General features: G+C 43.2%; 1 protein-coding gene across 2 annotated transcripts in view; it reads right to left on the bottom strand.

Moving 5' to 3' along the window:
• BRINP3 (BMP/retinoic acid inducible neural specific 3) overlaps positions 1–22745 on the bottom strand; it is a 278609-nt gene that overhangs the window by 25452 nt on the left and 230412 nt on the right. For both annotated transcript variants that reach the window (XM_079981344.1, XM_079981345.1), the window contains exon 7: positions 21450–21672. In XM_079981344.1, the coding sequence (XP_079837470.1) occupies positions 21450–21672 (223 nt within the window). The remainder of the gene's footprint in view (positions 1–21449; positions 21673–22745) is intronic.

The following is a 22745-nucleotide window of genomic DNA, read 5'->3' as shown; positions in this document are numbered from 1 at the left end:
GGACAGTGTTCTCAAAGCTACCAGCATGAGTTTGACCAAACTGCAGGAGACAGTGGAAGACAGGAGTGCCTGGCATGCTCTGGTCCATGGGGTCACGAAGAGTCGGACACGACTAAACAACTAAACAACAACAACATATGTTGATGCTCAGTAGAGCATGCTAATACTATTCTCTTGCTTCTGAGCACTTCTTTCTGTTTCTAATCCTGTCAGTACACCACCACCTGAGCTTGCTGTTTAGAGGGAGTGGTAATTTGAAGGCCATGCAACTGTATTTTATGTTTGTTGTATGAAATGTGTGTAGGGAAATCAAGACAATGGGGCCAAAACTAGACATTGGAGAAGCTTCCCCTTCAACCCTCTGATTGTCAAGTAATACAAAATAATATGTGCCATGGCATCAACATATTGAGCATTTCCAAATTACAGTTCCAGGTCATTGGCTGCCACTTACAGGGGTGGGAAAACTCTTAATGCAAATGGTGATGTCATGCCAAATGTTTTATTTTGTCAGATGGGAAAGAGGAAATGCTGGGCTGCTGCTTTTGGAAATGTTTATGCAGCTCCAATAGCACCTAGTTCCAGCTTGATACGCTTTTGTGAATTGCTGCATGATAAGATAGCTGGAAGGCTGCAATTCACTCAGATTTTATGCGGCTGCTGAAAGGATTAGGAACTTGGGAGGATGTTGACAGCTGGATGGTGCTTTGATTGGCAGAACAAAAAGGGAAAAAAATGAGATTTGAAAACTCAGAGTGTAAAAATTGGGTGCCACTTTTACCATGCAAGACTGGAAAATCATGTCCGTGTAGTTGTACTTGCTCAGACAACTACTGGGGCCGATAAAGGCTGTTTCTTTGTAAAAATCAATGCTGCAGACAGTTAGTGGAAATCAATGGGATATAATAATAATAATGGAAAAAGATTTATTTGCTCTGACATTAAGTGAACATTATGATCCACACTTTCATTTCTCGACATACTTTATAAAAATGTATGCATTAAAATGCCTAAATGCATCGTAAAATTTCTCAGGGGTATCGTCGGCATCTTCACGGGATGGCAAAACTCTCCAGGATAATATATTGCCTGCTGTAATATAGTGTTAGCAGCTGCAAAGGTGCAGTAAGAGAGATTTTTTTTTGGAGATCACACTTCTCTGAAATGTACTGTATTTTTTGCTCTATAAGACTCACGTTTTCCCTCCTAAAAAATAAGGGGAAATGTGTGTGCATCTTATGGAGCAAATGCAGGCTGCGCAGCTATCCCAGAAGCCAGAACAGCAAGAGAGATCACTGCTTTTGCTGCGCAGCGATCCCTCTTGTTGTTCTGGCTTCTGAGATTCAGAATATTTTTGTTCTTGTTTTCCTCCTCCAAAAACTAGGTGCGTCTTATGGTCTGGTGCATCTTATAGAGCGAAAAATTTGGTAATTTTAAAGGGGGGATAAAAAGAGTGGCCAAATTCACTTAGGGGACATTTGCAATGGGGCAGAGAGGAAAAGATTCTTTTTCCTCCAAAAGAATGGAATGGATTTCAATGACATTCTGGTTGGGACTGGTGAATATGTGTTGGTGCTGACCTTAATGAAGTTATGGGGGGGCTGAGAGGAGTTGGTTTTCTTTCATGGCTGCGTGGCTCATTGAAAGTACTGGACTGGGACTTACTCAGCAAACTGGACTGAATGCAATGGGTTTCACTTGCACTACCTGTGGGGGTTGTGGCGATCAGGATTTAAATAGTCTGTGGAGGATTCGACCACAACCGACCCACTCCGCTATATGCCCAAAAAGTTGCATGCCACTGACAGCTGTATTAATAACACTCTCAACCTTCTTTTACTGCACATCATCTCATGAAAAGACTTCATTCTGGTGAATATATATTAGTCTCAAAACAAATCAATACTAAAAAAAAGGTTATAGATATTTCAGTCTTTAAGCAGGGCAAAAGACCTGTACTTCTCCAGATATTGACAGACTACAACTCCCACCCCCCTTTACCATTGGGCATGCTGACTAGAGATGATGGGTGTTGGTGTCCGACAACATCTGGGGGTTCTGCACCCCTCCTTTAAAATGTTGAGATCTAGGCAATAATGCATGTATTTTCTGTTTTCTGTTGCCTTTAACTAAAAATGGACCCTGTTAAAAACCTCTCTCTAGTTTAATTAGCGGTATAACATCAAAGTTCACTACCATCCTCCTCCTCCTCATCACCAACATCTTCTTTGATTAGATGTACAAAATCTACATGGCGCCTCCTTTTGGTCTTAAAAGAGCAATCACAGAGGAACTGACCTTTACCTTTCATTCTTTCATCTTATCAACATTCATTTGGGTTGAAATTGGCTTTCTGATGTGCACCTGGTTTGTGAGGTAGAAGCCTTTGATTTACCCTGGGGGAGCTCCTTTGCATTCAAACCTGTAAATCCATGTTTAACTCCCACATGCAACAATGTAATGAAACAGATCAAAAAGTGTTATCGCGTGTGATTCAAAGCACCGCACATCTGAGGAGCACTTGGCTTTGTTCGGTCCCGAGGCAATTTGTATTTTGCACCTAGTTTGTGTTCTGTCAAAGAGGAAGACATCCCAAATGAAACACTGGTAAGTTTTGTTATGACCATTTCTAGTTTAATATATTTCATGCAGTGGCGCTAAATGGAGTTCAATCCAAGCTGCAAATTGTCTGCTTTAGGGAGGACACCAAGGCAGTCACCCTGTCCATGTGATTCTTCACTAGTACAGCTGGTGGTCAACTCAGTAGCTTCACTTAGTGACTATCATTATAAACAACTCTTGGTGCAGATAAGTTAGGTTACAACCTAACTTTGAGATAATCAAATGCAGATTATAAGACAATGAATTTCAAGAACCTAGCAGCCAAATCAGGTATAGTGTATGTGCAAGTCTGGGGATTCTGAAAGGTGGACAGCCAATGGCGTTGTATCTCTCCCATTTGACCAACCCGAATCAACACAGGGCTGACATGCTGGCGAGATTGAATGTGCTACAGGGGAGTGTATGGGAAATGCATCTGGAAGACAAAAAAGTATTGAGGAGTTAGTGATCTGGCACGGTTACCCTTCCTGCCTCTATTCCTTCCCCCTCCCTTGCTCTTGTTAAGTTTTTTGATGGTGTGAGAACAGTCATTAACATCCTGAGATTACTGGGAGGAGGTGAAACCCCACATCAGCTGCCTTAGTCAGTTGTGGAGGATAATGCTGGGTACCTTCTTTGATGTTGGACATTGTTTTGAGAAAGTGAGACATTGGATGATCTGCACGTAGCCAGTCTGGCAAGCAACACAGGCTATCTATAAAATTGGATGGTTTGGGCAGAGTTTCTTTGAAGCTTGTGCATGAACTGAATGACCGCAGGGCCGTGCAAACTGAGGCTACCTTGGGGAGTTCCTTTGCTGCTTCTTGAGGGCTTCCAAGTGGCAGATTGAAGTGCTTGCTTAGTATGTATACATTGCTTGCTGTTTTAGAATAATATCCTTAAACTTCTCACTCACTTGTGTATTTTGTATTGCTTCTGAATCTCATTTTAAAAGAACCACCTGGCATTTGGCAAGACAGGGAGATTCCACAAAGCATCACTCGCAGAGAGACTATGCCCCTGTGAACAGAGGCCAATAGAATCAGGCCATGACCCATACCTAGCCCGTCTGCAAAATCTGGACTCAAAGGTCTAAGTGATGACAGAATCCTTACGGCAGAATCCTAGAAGCAGATGAAGAGAGATATGACTTCTTAAGAGTTGAGATGTCAAGGAAAAACTGATCCTGCAGATTTTTGGAATGGTGACATCACCAACACACCTTCACTCCAAATCCCAGAACTGATATGCAGCTCTATTTTAATTATAATGTAAAAACTGAATATAAATGAGGAAAATATGTGCACACTTTGATTTCTAGAGATAGACTGCTCACCAGATGCATGGAGGGAAGACTTAAGAGCTCACCCAAGTTTTGACTTGCAGGCATGCAAGTTGCTATGTTATACCTCCTCCCAGCTATGAAGACTCTGGCTAGTTTACTTGAACTTTCAGCCTCATCCTGAGCAAACATTCAAAGGAGGATCACCTGGAGAAAACCATCTGGTTGACCTCATTTTTCTTATGCCCTCTAGGGAGCTCCCCCACATTATCCCCTAAAACCTGGGAACACTTTGCAAGCTGCTCTCCTAGCACGGAGCATGGGCACTTCAAATGAGCTCCCTTTTATGGAGAGTCAAATGAAGTGCTCTCAGAAATTCAAACACTGGCACTTGCTGAATCAAACATGGTTTGTCTGTGAACTTTGTTTACCAGGCAATATCCCTTTTTATTCAGTTGTTTTGGATTTTATTCACTTGTTTTGAATTATCTGTAGATTTGCCATTGTTTGCCAAGATGCTTCCATTTCGCAAATGTGCCAGGGAAAATACCATTTGCTCCAGTGTTTTATTATAATGTTGAGCATTGTTTCCTTTCAAAATATATATTGTTTGCTTTTACTTTATTCACCCACAAATTGTACTGCTTAGACTTGGCACCAGTTGATGTCTCTCATTACCAATGGATTTCCACAGCATACTAATTAGGGTTATAAAGAAAGCCACCAACTATTATCTATGTGAAATATTTTGGACAGTCGAAAAATGCTATATAGCTGCAGAGCAAGAGCTTAAGGATGCTACTGGACTTGCCACTGTACCTGAAATTGAAGATGGCATCAACGCCCAAGAGTTTGCAAACTGCAACCTTTCCTAGAGTAAAATGACCCAGCAATGGCGATTCTGCCCTGGTCTCCACATGTTGCTGCCTTTCACAAATGGTACAGAAACTGCAATGGATGCAAAATCTTACTTATTTAGATTTATACTCTGCTCTTCAGACAGTAGCAACTCACAGCAGCTGCCATAGCATTTGAAATACCAAAGCAACAACACAATAACCAATTGCATCAAAAGTACAGCATAAAACAGGAGCAGCAGAATAGCAATAAAAATCAGGTTGAAAATATGCATTAAAGCTCAAGATCTAAAATGTGTGAATGAATAAAAAAGTTGGAGCTTTGCCATGGAAAAGATAACAGACACCCATGGTGCCCTGAGGAAAACATCCCAGGGGAACAACTGAGAAGGTCCTATCACAGCTCATCACTTCCCTCTCCTCCAAAGACTTGTGAAGGGCACCTGAGAAAGGCCTTCTTCAGGTCTGTGTGGCAGAAGGCAGTCCCTGATGTGCCCTGGTCCCCAAGGCCTTTAGGAGTTAAAGGTTAAAATTGGCTCTTTAAGTGAACTTGGCAGTGGGCCAAAACCCAGCTCCTTTTTTGTGTGGCATTTGCAAGTTGTCCCCTAAAACAGAAAGTCCTCTAGGATGAATTGATACAAGTTAAATGCCAAATGAAACACGCACTTTCTAAGTCTGCAGTATCTTGTGGGTTTGGATAAGGTACTTGAGGAAACCACACATTGGATCAGCCCTAATCCCTGGAAGCAGAAAGAGTCAGGGAAACTCCAACAGGTGTATTTATCAGTCAACAACGGTCAGCAAAGCAGCTAGGACAGGCATAGGCAAACTCGGCCCTCCAGATGTTTTGGGACTACAACTTCAGTCATCCCTAGCTAACAGGACCAGTGGTCAGGGATGATGGGAGTTGTAGTCCCAAAACATCTGGAGGGCCGAGTTTGCCTATGCCTGAGATAGGACTTACTACATAGGCAAGACTTAAGGTTCCTACTAGGTAAAGGTAAAGGGACCCCTGACCATTAAGTCCAGTCGTGATCGACTCTGGGGTTGCAGCGCTCATTTCGCTTTATTGGCCGAGGGAGCCAAGTGTACAGCTTCCGGGTCATGTGGGCAGCATGACTAAGCCGCTTCTGGCGAACCAGAGCAGCGCACAGAAACACCGTTTACCTTCCCGCCAGAGTGGTACCTATTTATCTACTTGTTCTTTGACGTGCTTTCGAACTGCTAGGTTGGCAGGAGCAGGGACCGAGCAACGGGAGCTCACCCCATCACAGGGGATTCAAACCGCTCACCTTCTGATCGGCAAGTCCTAGGCTCTGTGGTTTAACTCACAGCGTCACCTGCGTCCCTGAAATGTTCCTACTAGCTTCCAGCTAATGTGGAGGGAACAACATCCAGACAAGGGAGGGGAGTTTCTATTACATAGCAGGCATGTCTTTTAAGAGAAAGGACAGACACACACAAGGACCACTACAGCAAGCAGTTGTCTTTGATGTCCACTCCCAGTGAGAAACCTAGCTGCTATATTTTATAATAGCTGCAGATTCCAAACCCCATGTGCAACACATTGCGCTAAACCACATGATCATTTGGGAGCTCAGTTGGTACAGACTGCATGGAGCCTGTAACACCATTTTCCCCAAAGAACTTAATGGATTTCCAGTTCATTTCATTTTAAGGTGCTCATGTTGCCCTTCAAAGCCCAAATAGTCTGGGTGCAGGGTAACTAGTTCGTATACGAGCTTGCTCACTGAGATCTTTCTCAAAGGCTGCTTCATGTACCATCAATTCCATAATATAACATGGGTGTGGATGTGCTCCAGAATTCTATCCCAAGGGACGTCCTTTACTGGACGTCTCCTTTACTGCATGGTAGAGGTCACACTTTCCATTCTTAAGGAAATCAGCCCTGAGTGCTCACTGGAAGGACAGATCGTGAAGCTGAGGCTCCAATACTTTGGTCACCTCATGAGAAGAGAAGACTCCCTGGAAAAGACCCTGATGTTGGGAAAGATGGAGGGCACAAGGAGAAGGGGATGACAGAGGATGAGATGGTTGGACAGTGTTTTCGAAGGTACTAACATGAGTTTGACCAAACTGCAGGAGGCAGTGGAAGACAGGAGGACCTGGTGTGCTCTGGTCCATGGGGTCACGAAGAGTCGGACATGGCTAAACAACAAGCAGCAGGGGTCACGCTAAGGTGGTCATCTTCCAAAAAGCTATTGGGTTGCCCTGTGTAGCTCTTTTCCCCTTGTTTATGCTGCTTTTTACAATGCTTCCTGCCGATTAGTTTTTACTTCCCTGCAGTTTTAAGTAAGAGGGGTATGTCTCTTTATGTTGGTTATCAGTGAACACCCTTAAAGGAATGAACACACAACATGCACATGACTCATGCCTCCTATGAAACATATTCCTTATGAACGTACTTGTTGGTGTCTGAGATTTGGACGGCTGTCTAGAAACAGTTAGTTGTGCCCATGTCCTGCTCAGCTCAATGCAACTTGAAGTTCTGTATTTTGAGACCTGATGTAATGTGATGGCAAAGGTGAGCCAGGATGTCTCTGACACAAATCTCACCTCAACTGCATCTCACTGTGTGGCCTTAGACAAAGCCATTGTTTTTCCTCTCTCCAACTCTCCTCACCTGCTAAGTCCCATTCCCCCCCCCCAAAAAAAAATGTGTTAATGAAATTTATGGTACTGCTGTAGGTATTACGGAGATGGATTGAAACGTTTTGAAAAACTGGAAGCGCAACATCAATGCTAATGATGAATGTTTTTATTAGACTTCACTTCAGTGACACTTGATCACCTCTAGCGTTTGCTTGTCTGTACTTCTTTGTTTGTGATCCATGTCTTTATTTCAATAAGGGGCAGTTAGCTAGCACACACATAGCCTCCGTTGATTAAAACTCCATGCAAACTGACAAATCACAAGCCAACATAAACCATTTCCATTCTTGACTTACTATGTCGTTGTGTTTTAAATAGATTAAAAAGCCTTTTTGTAAATACGCATTCACGAGATGAGGGTGATAGAAGAGACCCAAATGCCTTTGCAAATGTATTTTCTTCATGGGGAAATATTTGCAGTTCTTTCCAAAGGGAATTAGCCAAGGCACTTGCAGATATACAAAAGCAAAAGATTATAAAGAATGCATTCAGCAAATGTCTTTTTTTTTTTTTTAGTAATGTAGCCATTAGTTTGCTCAGCATTCTAATAATTCAGTATGCATATTTAATAAGTCTATCAGACATTATTCAGATCTAGCAAAATAACCCACCAAATGCTTGGAATATGGATGGAGAAACTGTGTGGGTGATTGTTTGCCTCTGTGTGGCCATCTAGGAAAGACCCTTTGCTTCCATATCTGAGAAGGGCAGACCATACCTTTGCCCTTAGTGTCACCAAGCAAGGATGGGGGAGAAATTAGCTTTGGTTTGTATTTTAATGATGAAGTCTAATGCTCATTTGCAGCTCTAAACAATACATCAGCTGAAATGTGGCTATCCTTTTGAAATTTGCATTTCTCTGAATTTTGTGATGCTGGTCTTTCAGGTAATCGGTACAATGTATATTTTAAGTATGCATTAAAATAAAGGTCTATGGGGAAAATAATAAAATGCATTTCCTAGGGGGAAAATAATTTCCCCATAGGAAATACATTTTATTGGAGAAAATTGCTTGCAGAAATGTGCATCTTAAGTAAAACTGCACAAAGTAATGTGTATGCTAGGATAAATTCATGCTAAAGTGCTGGTGAATCTTCATAAGGTCTTTTTAAAGAGTGGCTGGGAAAACCCAGCCAGATGAGCGGGGTACAAATAAATTATTATTATTATTATTATTATTATTATTATTACAAACTAATGGAGAAATGTAAAGAATTGGACTTAAGACTAGAAAAATTAGAAACTGAAATTGACAGTCTTTCATCCCTACGACTAAGTTACTAGCCCAGCAAATAGGTCTGAGGTGAGTATCCTTCTCCCATTTTGCTTCCTCCTTCACAGTGGAGGGGACATTTTAGAGGTTTACAGGGGGGTGGACAAAATATGGGGTGGGGAAAGCTCATTCCCAGCAGCAGTCAGTGCTCCTCTCCACAGCAACAACTCTGGAGGACCACCTTCGTTTTTCAAATAATGCACCTAGCATGACAGTATACACTTTACTTAGAGTAGATTGATTAAAATTAATGGACCTAGGTTAGGCTGCACCCTGCCTGCCACTGTTGCCCAATGGGACTGAGTGGAGTGGGGAAATTACTGCCCTGGGGAAATGGGAGGTGGTTGGCAAGCAGATTGCTGAGTCAGCTTGGACTTGGTCCGATGCAATTGCTTGATGGTAGTGGGGCTGACACAGGGCTTTCTGCTGACTGTCGCTGCTTGCACTTCCATGTTCCCCAATGATTGGCATGGTGGAAGGGGAGAGCCGCGCTTGTGGAGAGAAAGAAGGCAGCAGCTGGAGGAGCCTGGCAGAGGCTGGCATGGTGGGACATCTCCAGCCAATCCAACCCTAAGACATCCCTACTCACGAAGGCTCTTTCTGGCTTCCTTCCCCAAACTTGTGTACAGAGTGCAAGCACTTCAACTTCTATTCTAGAGTCTCCCCCTCATTCCTTCCCATAAAACCTATAGCAGGGGTCAGCAAACTTTTTCAGCAGGGGGCCGGTCTACTGTCCCTCAGAACTTGTGGAGGGCCGGACTATATTTTGGAAAAAATAATGAACAAATTTCTATGCCCCACAAATAACCCAGAGATGCATTTTAAATAAAAGGACACATTCTATTCATGTAAAAACACGCTGATTCCCGGACCATCCGTGGGCTGGATTGAGAAGGTGATTGGGCCAGATCTGGCCCCCAGGCCTTAGTTTGCCTACCCATGACCTATAGTGTCAAAAATAAGCCAGAATCAAACCGACAGGTAGCTTGCAGTGTACTAATGAAGACAGTGGAGACCTACAGGTCAAGATTTGTCTGGTTATTTCAAACCAATTTATCAAATAAATTTCACTCTTCCTTATTTCTACATTCCTGGCCATATAGCCTCTTCTCAGTTTTGTCTTTTCCTACCTCAGTGCCCACTTCTCTTGCCACCCTTTTGGCTCAGGAGTCTTTTTCTACTACCATACCAGTTTGCCAGCCATCCACTTCTCTGGGAGGATAAACACAACTTACTCAATAGTAGCCCTTCTGCACTCTTTGCACCTCTGTGACATCACAGCAGGTCGACTAATCACTGCTTGAGATTTCACCAGAACTACCACTGCAACATTCTTATAATACTCAATACAGAGGGACATTGAAGGGATGGGGTGTGCTCAATAGAGGTGCAATGGGAACTTATTCTTCTGCATATGAATATTAAAATAACAAAACTAGTACATACAGAAGATACTTTATTTTGCTTCTTCTTCCCTCCCATTAAAGCGCCATATGGAATTTTAGACTTGCACGATCACTGTCAGATACAGAAAACGGCATTTGATTGCAAATCTTCCTCCAGATCTGACAGCCCACAAATGTTACTTTGGCTTCTACATTGTAAAATGAAAATGAAAAGCCAGATGATTGAATGAATATAAATTGTGTGCTGCTCGGATGCTATAAAAGACTGCAAAACTTTCCAGTTAATTCAAGATGATGATTATTTCTTTCAATGCAGGCTGATTTTTGAAGTATAAAGTGACCATATAAATTCTATGTACGATACAAAGACAAAAGGAGGCTAAGAAGTTTATTTACATGGAACAAAATGCACCTGTCTGCATACTGGGATTAATTCTAAGCCACTGAAAATTGAAAAAAAATAAAATCATTTCTATTGAAGGGAGATAATTTAGTGCAGGAGCTTAGTGAACAAATAGTTGCATTTCCATTTACCAGTCACATATTTCAGGTGCTAGTTGTATGTGGATCCAAGTTTGTAAATCAGCTGGGAGATGCTCTCTCACACTGCACAGATGACACAGGTAGGATTGACTTGAGTTCATTTGTATAATTAAATACCTTTACAGTGAAAACTTGGGAAATGCCTAAAACATCTCTTTCCAATTGAAACACACACACCCACCATCACTTTATAGGCTAGACAAATCTTATGACTGATGGTATTATTTCTATAGGTATTATGCCTGATGTTCTGGATATACCCTTCATATATAAAAATCACCTCTGTGCCAAATTGATCCTTATGATGATGCAGGCAAGAAGATGATGGGATTTTGGAGTCTAGCCCAGGGGTCGGCAAGGCTTACAAGCCATGGGCCGGATCACTCCTGCGGAGATCATCTGTGGGCCGGGCCTGCACTGCACAATGCTGAAAATCGCTTCTGCGCATGCTCAGATGCTGAAAATCATGCCTGCGCAAAAGCGATTTTTGGCATCTAGGCATGTGCAGAAGTGATTTTTGGTATCTGCGCGTGTGCAGACGCAATTTCTGGTGCCACTCGGTGAGTCCCCACCTTGAGACAGTCTTTAAACCTCTTTTGTTGTCCACCAGCATTGTGCTTCCCATTCCTAAATTGGGAATAGAGTACAGTGGTGCCTCGCAAGACGAAATTAATCCGTTCCGTGAGGCTCTTCGTATAGCGGTTTTTTCGTCTTGCGAAGCAAGCCCATTGACAGCTTAGCGGATTAGCACTATTAGCGGTTTAGCGGCTTTTAGCGGATCAGCTGATAAACGGCTTAGGGCTTAGGAAAAGGGGGGGAAAGGGGGAAAACCCCCGCAGGAACTCGCAAGACATTTTTGTCTTGCGAAGCAAGCCCCTAGGGAAATTCGTTTTGCGAAGTGCCTCCAAAACGGAAAACCCTTTCGTCTAGCGGGTTTTCTGTCTTGCGAGGCGTTCGTCTTGCGGAGCACCACTGTAGTTGCTTTGGAAGATGATAATCAGGCATCCGCACAACATGACTAGACCAACGAAGTTGATGTTGAAGACTAGCCCTAGTAAGAGCTGTTTGACAGTGGGATGGACTCCCTTGGAAAGTGATGGGTTCTCCTTCCTTGGAGGTTTTTATGCAGAGGTTGGATGATCATCTGTCATGGATGCTTTAGTTGAAATTGGACTAGATAACCCTCAGAGGTTCTTCCCAACTTTGCAACTCTTTGCCAGTTTAGCACAGCACGCAGGGGACTCGCTGAGTAGGCAGCTCGGTTCAGGGGCGGCTTGGGGGCTGGTAAAATGGTCTTCGTGGGCCAGATCTGGCCCATGGGCCGCACGTTGCCGACTCCTGGTCTAGCCACATTAGGAGGGCCATTGGTCCTATACTCTTCTTGGGGTGAGCTCTATTTAAAGTACTGTCTGGCCTATACCTGATTTTAAAATAAAGAACATCAAGGAAAGAGAAACAAGGCCTTGAAGTCGCCCATCATCAGTTAGGCATGTGGAGAGCAGATTGAGCAGACATACAAGGTCACTTGGCCATAGTCTACTCCACCATGATTTCCATTGTATTTCTGGTATGCAAAAAGCAGTCTCCTTTTTTCCCTGTTCTCTCAGCTCAAAGGTTACATCATTACAAAAAAAGGTCAATTCTCTAAATGAATCCTAGAGTAGAAAATCCCTTAACAAATAGAAGACTTACACGTGTTTACATTGCAAATTTAAAGCAGTTTAAAGCCTGTTTAATGTTAATAGCCACAAACCAAAGAGCCCTGGGAATTGGAGCTCTCTGAAGTGACAAGAAACTTCACACAAAGAGTCCTTGGTGCCCTTTCAAGAGCTGGATTCTAAGCATTCTTCAGGATTTCAAACAAATGGTAGCAGAAATGGATCGGGGCTAGTGCTGTTGACCCATTTAATCCACAATCACATGGTGCACATGTATTTGTATCCAGGAACATTTGTACCACAGCTGACTCTTGTTGTGGCTTTCTAGATGATTATGCACAACTGTGCCTAGATGGGAGCCAGAAAACCCTACACCAGGCATCCTCAAACTATGTTTTGGCACTACAACTTCCATCATCCCTAGCTAACAGGACCAGTGGTCAGGGATGATGGGAATTGTAGTCCCCAAACATTTGGAGGGCCGAGTTTTGGGATGCCTGCCATACACAATAGGATAATCACTTCCTCGTTTCGCTTCTTTGAGTACAGGGTTTCCCAAACTTGGGTCTCTAGCTGTTTTTGGACTACAACTCTTATAATCCCTAGCAGCTAGCAGGACCAGTGGTCAGGGATGAGGGAAATCATAGTCCAAAAGTAGGTGGAGACCCAAGTTTGGGAAAACCTGTATCCTGTTTTAATGGAACCACCCCTCGCTTCCTTCAGATGTTTTTAATGATGCTTTTTAAGGATGCTTCCTGCTCATTTAATTCTTATACATCCTCCTTGATATATGTTATTGAAGTACATATTATGAAGGAGGAGGAGGAGACAACAGCAGCAGCAACAACAACAAGGTCTCCTGGGATCACAGTCATACCTTGGTTTTCAAACAGAATGCGTTCCGGAAGTCCGTTCGACTTCCAAAATGTTCGGAAACCAAGGCACGGCTTCTGATTGGCTTCCGATTGTGCAGGCAAGCTAGGAACAATAGTGGAAGCCAAAAAACATTCGAAAATCGGAACACTCACTTCCGGGTTTCGATCGTTTGGGAGCCAAAACATATGAGTACCAAGGCATTCAACAACCAAGGTATGACTGTACCAGTCACATGGAAACTACAATTATTACATGAGTCACGAAAGCTGACCACATTATTTATGGGAAGGGGATGGGGAAGAGAAAAGCAGCAGAGGGGTTTGCAAAAGGACCACTGCTCAGTGGAATGTGCACAATGCCTTGCATGCAGAAGGTCCCAGGTACAATCGCTGGGATGACGTCTCACATTAAAAGATCTCAGGTGGACCTGTGACAAGGTTAAAAAATTTTGGGAATCAATTTATAATGAACTTAAAAAAATATTTAGGTAAACTTTCCCCAAAAGACCGGAAGCGTTTCTATTAGGTTTAATAGGAATGGAAATCAAAATGGGAGACCAAAATCTGTTAGCAAGAACCCTCCTGGCCCAAAGATGGAAAACACAAGACATACCAACCATCCAGGAGTGGCAGGTGAAGTTGACAGAATACGCAGAACTTGCCAAATTGTCAGGAAGGATCCGGGACCAGGAAGACCAAAGATACCAAAATAATTGGAGTAAATTTATTGAATATTTAAAGGAGAATTGTAAAGAGGTGAAGACACTAGCAGGATTGACATAATACCTCCAATGTATAATAGTACTATTGTGAGAATGATGTGCACGATAGAAAGGGGTTAATTATACCAATTGCGGGGGGGGGGGGAGTCGCGACTCGGCAGAGTCAAAGGAAATGTATGGCATTAATATGGTTTGTTGGAAAAGAATATGTAAGGAAAACAATAAAAATTTACTTGAAAACAAAAAGAAAGATCTCAGGTAGCAGGGCTGGTCAGGACTCCTTTATGAGATACGGGAGATCCAGATTCCACAAGGTTAGAAAGAGGTAGGGCAGGAGGACCAGTGACTTAACCATAAGGTTTTCTTTGTTACTGCTGGAGTAATCTGACCCTGTATGGCCCAATCTCATGCAGTCAGAGGCACAGTTGAAATCAAGAGACTCGGGCTGTGTAATTCTGCATAGGATCAGCCTGATAATGACTTTGCGGGGAGGCAGAAGAGGTGGCTAAGGCACCCATAACATACTGCAAGATTCTCATAAAACCTATATGATTTATTCTAAGGCATTTCAAGCATTCTCCATTTTCTATAAGAAAAATTATGCTCTTGATTTGAATTTATGGTTGCCATAAGACAGCAATCTGTCCCTCTAGTGAATAACTGTTGGTATAGTGAATCATATTTTGCCTTGGCATAGTTTCAGTGAATATTCTATTTACTATGGCTCCCCTCAGCTTCAATGGATGCTGGATGGAATCCTAATGACAGCACGGTTGTAAAAGAAGAGAACAGTCTAGGCTGTTGGCTTCTTCTTCTTTTAATACCTTTGGAAAATGACCAACTGAATCTCGGAAATCTGCACTACAGATAATTTAGGAGAAGTGTCATGTCAATGATTTATGGACCTTCTATCAATGAGTAAAACGCTTCTGGAGGGTGGAGGATCTGTCACTTCATCATAATGCATTTTTAAAGTCACCCTTCATAACTTAAAAGCCATCATTGTTCTTCTCTTCGGGGATATACTATAATTAGAGAAATCCATCTGGAAGGTATTACAGCCTGAAATTATATAGTAAGGAAGCCTTGGTTCCCAAGCAGACTTCCTTTTCACATCTTGGACCAAAGGAAAGGCTGACAAGCTAATCTAAGGAGATAGCAGACGAGACACCGAAATGAATTGTAGCATATGCCCCAACCCCAACTTGTTAAATTCAAATCAGATTTTGGAGCAATGTGGAATGTGGGCCTGGAAGGAAGCAATTTAGTGATAAGCACATGGAGCAGAGAGCTTCATTTATTTATTATTTACATATTTATATATTTCTGGGTGGAACAGCAGCAAGATGAAAATATGGCTGGGAATACCAGACTAAGTTCAGGGTGCCTGTCCTGGTGTCCATAGTGTTATGTACTGAAGATCTCACCCTGGGCCAGCAGGGGGATACTGTAGATAGTTATGCAAAGGACTGAAGGATTGAAAGTGACGTTCAGCGATTGGATAGTTTTAGAAAGTTGTTACAGTAACGTGTTACTGGAGCTCTATATAAGCAGGCTGACTGAGCCCTTCAGTTCAGTTCTGTCCTGGCCTGATAATAAACAATAGCTGTTTGAAGAATCGCTGTGTCGTCTGATATGTTCACCCACAACTTAACACATAGCCCTAGAGAGCTTGGGACCAGGATGTCTGAAATATATTTCCTCTTATATATCTTGCACTCTGCAGGTGATGGCACCTTGCAGATACCATCTAATTAGGAAGTCCATTCTGTATGATGAAGGAGTTGGACTTCTGGTGTGGCAGCACCCAACCTTTGGATCTCCCTGTTAAATAACAGACAGACACTGTCTCTGTTGTCTTTCCAGCACCTATTTAATACCTTCTGTCTTCAACAAGGCTTGCTAAATTGGGAGTTTTATCCTGTTCTGTAACTTCACTGGAACTGAATTGTTTTACATGAAATGGTTCTACATGTGGGATTGCTTAATTGTTTTTTATATTTGAAATTGTTTTAGGGTTTTTTATTGTTGATGTTATCATTACTAATGGCTTCAAGTTGTTTCATAGGAAGCTGTTTATAAATGGAAATAGATAAATCAATACTGATAACCAACCATTCCATTTTATATAAGCTTGTATAGGAGTGAGTTCTTCTTTGAATTCTTTTTGCTCCCTTTAAGGGTTGGTTTATCCATGCATATTCGTTCATTCTAATGGCAATGGCAAGTGGTGACCTGTATGTGCAAAGGAGCCGCCGTGGATCAAAAAGTAAAGTAAAAATGGTTAAGTCCAGTCAAAGGTGACTATGGGGTTGTGGCGCTCATCTCGCTTTCAGGCTAAGAGAGCTGGCGTCTGTCCATAGACAACTTTCTGGGTCATGTGGCCAGCATGACTAAACCACTTCTGGCACAACGGAAACACCATGACAGAAACCAGAGTGCTCAGAAACGCCATTTACCTTCCTGCCACAGTGGTAACTATTTATCTACTTGCACTGGTGTGCTTTCAAACTGCTAGGTTGGCAGGAGCTGGGACAGAGCAACAAGAGCTCACCCCATCACAGGGATTCGAACCGCTGACCTTCTGATCGGCAAGCTCAAGAGGCTCAGTGGTTTAGACCACAGCACCACTCGCATCCCAAAAAGTACCATCACAGCCAATAGACCACAAACTATGGTTGCCACAAGGACTGGGATTCCCAGGATTTGTCTTCTACAAGCTAGGAATTGCATTTGGCAGCATAGTCAGATCTCCTAACACACAAGGACAATCTCAGCTCTTGTTAGCCTTTCCTCACGATAGGACAAGACATCATGCCTGTTCTATGTTGGTTTCTGCTTCCTTCACTGAGCAGCAGCTGCATGTCACAAGACAATGTTTATATTCCACAGTTCAGTTACTGTTGGGTTCTCATGGGAAAGGGAGACTGGATGTGACGTACACTGGTTTCCTGTTTCTTTGTTCTGTCGTTTCTTTGTTGAGGGAGTTGCTCTCTGCTCTCACAGAGGCAAGATGTACATTTGTGTGTTCTCGGTATAACTGAGAAATAAAGTTTAGCAATGTAGCACTATACCGGCCTCATCCTTTCGTTGCGGACTACACTCTGCTGGGCTCAGGACAAGACGAGCCATATCAGCTCCAGATGGGCCGGAGCTGAATAAACTAACATTCTACAACTGGAAGAGCCAGTGACTGCAAGTTTATGAATGCATAATGCAGGGCTGGTCCAAGACTTTATGGCACCTGAGGTAAACCCCAAAATGGTGCCCCCCACTGCCAGGGAAGGAGGGCTGAGTGTAGATCTACATCAGGAACAGGGGCGGAGATACAGATCAACATCATTATCTTGCTGCCTGAAGCAATCATCTCACCTTGCCTCATCGGTGAACCAGCCTTGGCATAATTTATCACAGTCACTTATGTCTGACTTGCCTGTTCCATATTCAATATATTTGTCTGTGTTTGCAGGCAGGCTTTAGTGCATTCTAACATCCCGCACCAGTGATTTGCCATGGTCCATTCCCTCCTCATCAAGGCCAAGGGATAACATTTTCTGAATGTGGTAATCCCTCATTGTTAGACTTGATTTAACCTGAGATGTGCTGGCCATACTTTCTGCATGGAGTGTAGGAGCTTTAAATGGTTAAAAGGGGGAGGGTCGCATCATCCGGGAACAACTGAGAGGCAGAAATCAAAGGTTTCCAAACATAATTCCTACATGATGCATGCCACTGTAACTCCCAAGTTCGTATTATTTCTTATACATTTATAGACTGCTAAAATCAGAAAACTCTTTAGGCAGTGTACATAATAAAATTGCCACTCCATAAAACCAGCAAAACTGGTTTGTGTTGTTGTTGTTTTTAAAAAACAAGTATACATAAAATAGTTGTCAACAAAATATGGATAAAAATCAGAAAACATCGAAAACGAATATACATGACTAAATTATATGTCTGGGTAGGCTTGCTAAAACAAAGAAGTTATCAGCAGACATCTAAAACAGTATAGCAAGGGCACCTATGTAGAAAATGTATGTGTAAAATAAACAGTATTTTAGGTTGTGGGATATGTACCTGGAAGAATGTTCTGCTAAAATCAAGGAGGCTGACTTCCAACTAAAGGGTGTTTGGGTTGGAGTTTTATCCTAATTATGATTGCATTTACATCAAACTCGGGGCATGAGTACAAATTACACTAATGTAGCGCTTAGCAATCATGTGGGGCGCTTGTTTGTGTTTGTGTGTTGTGTGTTTTAAAGCAGTTCTAGGCTGTGTTTATGATCAGCACTGCAGAACATGGGGGAGAGGTTTCAACTTTTCCTCCTGAGAGTGATCTTGACAAATATCCCTTGCACCACAGACCAATTAGTATGGGGTGGGAGGCATTAAAAACTTCTATTGGCAACAAAGGGAGATCCCCACCCAATGCTAATTTCTACACTGGAGGGAGAGAGTGGTTTTTACCAGGAAGCAAGGAAGCCTTAGGGGACTCAGGTGGCGCTGTGGGTTAAAGCCTCAGCGCCTAGGACTTGCCGATCGAAAGGTCGGCGGTTTGAATCCCTGCGGCGGGGTGCGCTCCCGCTGCTCGGTCCCAGCGCCTGCCAACCTAGCAGTTCGAAAGCACCTCCGGGTGCAAGTAGATAAATAGGGACCGCTTACCAGCGGGAAGGTAAACGGAAGTGTCTCCGGACAGCGCTGGCCCTTGGCCTCTTAAGTGAGATGGGCGCACAACCCCAGAGTCTGTCAAGACTGGCCCGTACGGGCAGGGGTACCTTTACCTTTACCTTTAAGGAAGCCTTAACTTGCCTTGGCCCAGTGGCTACACCCTTGGACACTGGACTTGGATTCTGAGGAAGTGTGTACCACTGGTGCTATCTCCAGGGGGCTGTGGGTGCTGCAGCCCCCACAATAATATATTTATAGGGGTTTTGTTGTTATTGTTGTTTAGTCATGTCTGACTCTTCATGACCCCATGGACCAGAGCACACCAGGCACTCCTGTCTTCCATTGCCTCCTGCAGTTGGGTCAAACTCATGCTGGTAGCTTTGAGAACACTGTCCATCTCGTCCTCTGTCGTCCCCTTCTCCTTGTGCCCTCCATCTTTCCCAACATCAGGGTCTTTTCCAGGGAGTTTTCTCTTCTCATGAGATGGCCAAAGTATTGGAGCCTCAGCTTCAGGATCTGTCCTTCCAGTGAGCACTCAGGGCTGATTTCCTTAAGAATGGATAGGTTTGATCTTCTTGCAGTCCATGGGACTCTCAAGAGTCTCCTCCAGCACCATAATTCAAAAGCATCAAATCTTCGGCGATCAGCCTTCTTTATGGTCCAGCTCTCACTTCCATACATCACTACTGGGAAAACCATAGCTTTAACTATACGGACATTTGTTGGCAAGGTGATGTCTCTGCTTTTTAAGATGCTGTCTAGGTTTGTCATTGCTTTTCTCCCAAGAAGCAGGCGTCTTTTAATTTCGTGACTGCTGTCACCATCTGCAGTGATCATGGAGCCCAAGAAAGTAAAATCTCTCACTGCCTCCATTTCTTCCCCTTCTATTTGCCAGGAGGTGATGGGCCCAGTGGCCATGATCTTCATTTTTTTGAGGGGTTAAGGCTCCACAATAATATATTTATGGGCGTCAAGGCCCCACAAAGTCAATTAGAAAAGTTTAAGCATTTTTCTCTGGCCCTACCTTTTGGCAGGTGGCTGGGATGCAGACGTTAGGGAGAGAGAGAAGAGGGACAGAGACAACCAGTGTCTTTTTCCAGCTGACAGCTGTACTGAATGCTTCAGTATCCCTTGATTCATCACTGTCCATTCAGACTACACTAGTTAGCTTTCCTCATTTTAGCCTTCTTTGGCTGGGAAAAGCCATTGGGATAAACTGAATGTGTGAAACGAGCCCTTTGAAGTGTGTGTGCTTTTATATAATCTGTATTAAATATTTTATTGGGTTACAAAAATACGCACATTGCCTCTGTTTTTGGGTCGCAGAGTCTTTTTCTGCAAATTGGTTATGTTTGTTGTGAGACACTGGTATATAAGATTGGGGGTGGGAGAGAGAGGATGGTATACCTAGATTCTTTTACTTAGTGTATGTATGAGGTTTTTGTGTTAACATCACTTGGGTTGGAAGGGAAGGGAAGGGGAGGGGAGGGGAGGGGAGGAAGGAAGGAAGGAAGGAAGGAAGAAAAGGGGGAGAAAGGGAGGGAAAGGAGGGAGGATTGGGAGAGGGTATCACTGTCATGGCAGAGGCAGATCGCTGTGGCAGAGTTGGAGAAGTTGGAGAATAGCTGTGCCAAAAAGGAGATCAAGGAGGGAGGATTGGGAGAGTGGGGATCACAGTCACTGCCAGTGAGGCCCCACGGTGGAGGCACAGGCCCTGGTCCAGTTGCTGCCATGGCGCCGGAGCGCATGACCTGCCGTGACCTGCCCCACACCATCATGACATTGCAATGTGATGTCATGATGTTGCAGTGCTGGGCAGAGCACACTGGGCACCCCCAGTCAGCGCCCATGGTGTGCAGATTATCATCCTGAGACAGAAAGCTTTCAGCAATAGTGCCACCCACACATTACTCATGCATAGGGCATAGCTGTGTAGGGAGGAGATTAGGGCCAGACTTTAAGCACAGCTCTGACATAAGATCTCTCCCTTCCCCCACTGCTTGCTTAGGATTTGTTTAGGATGGTAGGCAAATTGTAATCTCTGATCTTGACAATTTATGCAGTTTAGCAGTAGAATAGAGTCACACCCTCTGGCTATACTCTGATAGAAATATCATGATATTGGCAATCCCTTTGTTCAAGAATGGTGTAAAATCACTATCAAAGAGACTCTGACATTTCCCTGCATGGCCATGTTATGCACCCATAGTGCCTGTTGACTTGAGGAATATACACAAGTAAAAGCATTAGGAAGATTTGTCCCAGCCATTCGTATTACACTTCAGATGGATGATTTACACAACCCCAGCTTTTCAGAAGCTCCTAGCTGTTCAAATTCACCAAAGAAACAGGAGAGAATTATATTCCCAAGTCTCATCACCTTACCGTCTCCCAAATGGATGACTGGGAAAGCAGCCTAAAAGTGAGGATGCACAGCTATAAAATCTAGAGAGCCCCCAAATGGTGAATTGGTGAGATTGGAAGAGTGGGATGGCTTCTCTTCCAACTCTCTCCCTTGATATCTGTGAGAGAGCTGGGGAACACGTTATGCATTTTATGCCGGTCATGGATATGCCACTAAAAATGGCGTCCCCACAATGAATGCTCCCTTCCATGCATCACATGACCAGGTAAGGTATCAGCCATTGCCTCAATATGCCATCAAGATGGAGGGTTAATACTGGAAACTGTTGCCATGTCTATGTGGATAACCCTTCAGTGTCAAAACAGAGTGCTAGGTCAGTGATTCCTAAACATGTAGGGCATTTTGAAGGAATGTAGCCTTATCTTTTAGTACTACATTGCTATCACTTTCCGCCATCTCTACAAGCTAGCCCCATTTGGGAATCACTGTCCTAGGTTGGTTGCATTTTTTCTTTTGTTTCTCTTACCTTTGCCTCGGCAAGCTGATGAGTGGCTGTTTATGGCACCTCTTACTAAGGCTAAAGAGCTTGTGGACAATTTTCTGCGCCTTGAGGAACAGCTGTTTCGTGCTGGTTTCCAGTTGCTCATAGCGATGCTGGAAATTTGAATCCATTGTCCACAAGTGCATAATGGCTGACGTGTTGAGGAAATAGTTCATGGGCAGCCTTTTCATAAAGAACTTGAATTCATCTGCAAAATGGCAAAATTCAACACTCTTTTAAGATACGCTTCTGTGAGCCTTTGTGCAGCAAAACAACAGTTACCTCTAGCGTGTGTCCATTTTTATCACTTTAATTTGTCACCATTAATGGACAGTAGTACAGCAGGCAAATGCAATATTCTTAAACGTTGTACACAGCATAAATATTAATGTGACATGAGCCTTTCAGAAGTGCAAAGGCCCACTTTCTGTTGCTTCACATTTGACAAATTGAGCATGGCTTCATTAGGCTTGCAACCCTACCCGCACTTTCTTGGGAAGAAGTACCCAGGATAATCAGTCAGGCTTACGCCAGAGTAAATATACCTGGGATTGTGCTGTATGACTCTCTCCACAAAACAACAACAAATCTCTGGTTACGTGAAACATATTCAGTAAACACACAAGACGTAATCGGCTGTACGTTTGAAAAAATAATACATACTATTCATTGTACTGAAATGTAGATTTCAACAGAAGTAGCTCATAAAGTTCAACAAAAAAAGTAGAAGACCCAGTATGGACCTTATGCATAAACTGATTAGGGAATGAACTGATCCACTGGGTATCCAATGAATAGTATATATTATTTTTTCAAACGTACAGCCTGTTACGTGTTGTATAACTCCCTCCTTCAAATATAAGAGGTGATGTAACTCAGCGGCGATAATTGTGTACTGGGGAAAGGGATACATTTGGGCATTTTGAGAACAAATGCCTCATGAGATGGTCATAAGTATTACTTCCTTCACTTCAAAAGATCTTATGTCTCCCAGGTTGTAATGAGTATTACTTTGTAGATCAATTGGTAGAGCATGACACTCTTCATCTCAGGGTTATGGGTTTGAACTCCACGTTGGGCAAAAAATTCCTGCATTGCAGGGGTTTGGACTAGATGACACTTTCAACTCTACAATTCTATGATTCTACTTCATAATGTGGTAGAGTAACCCTACTGAATTTGGGGGCCTTGGTCACCTCCCAGTACATTTCTGAGCACAATTCAAAGTGTCGGTACATTGGCTCCCAGTACGTTTCTGAGCACAATTCAAAGGGTTGGTGC

This window comes from Podarcis cretensis (assembly GCF_951804945.1).
Source record: "Podarcis cretensis genome assembly, chromosome: 6".
Lineage (NCBI taxonomy): Eukaryota > Metazoa > Chordata > Lepidosauria > Squamata > Lacertidae > Podarcis > Podarcis cretensis.
This window is presented reverse-complemented; position numbering and strand designations above follow the sequence as displayed.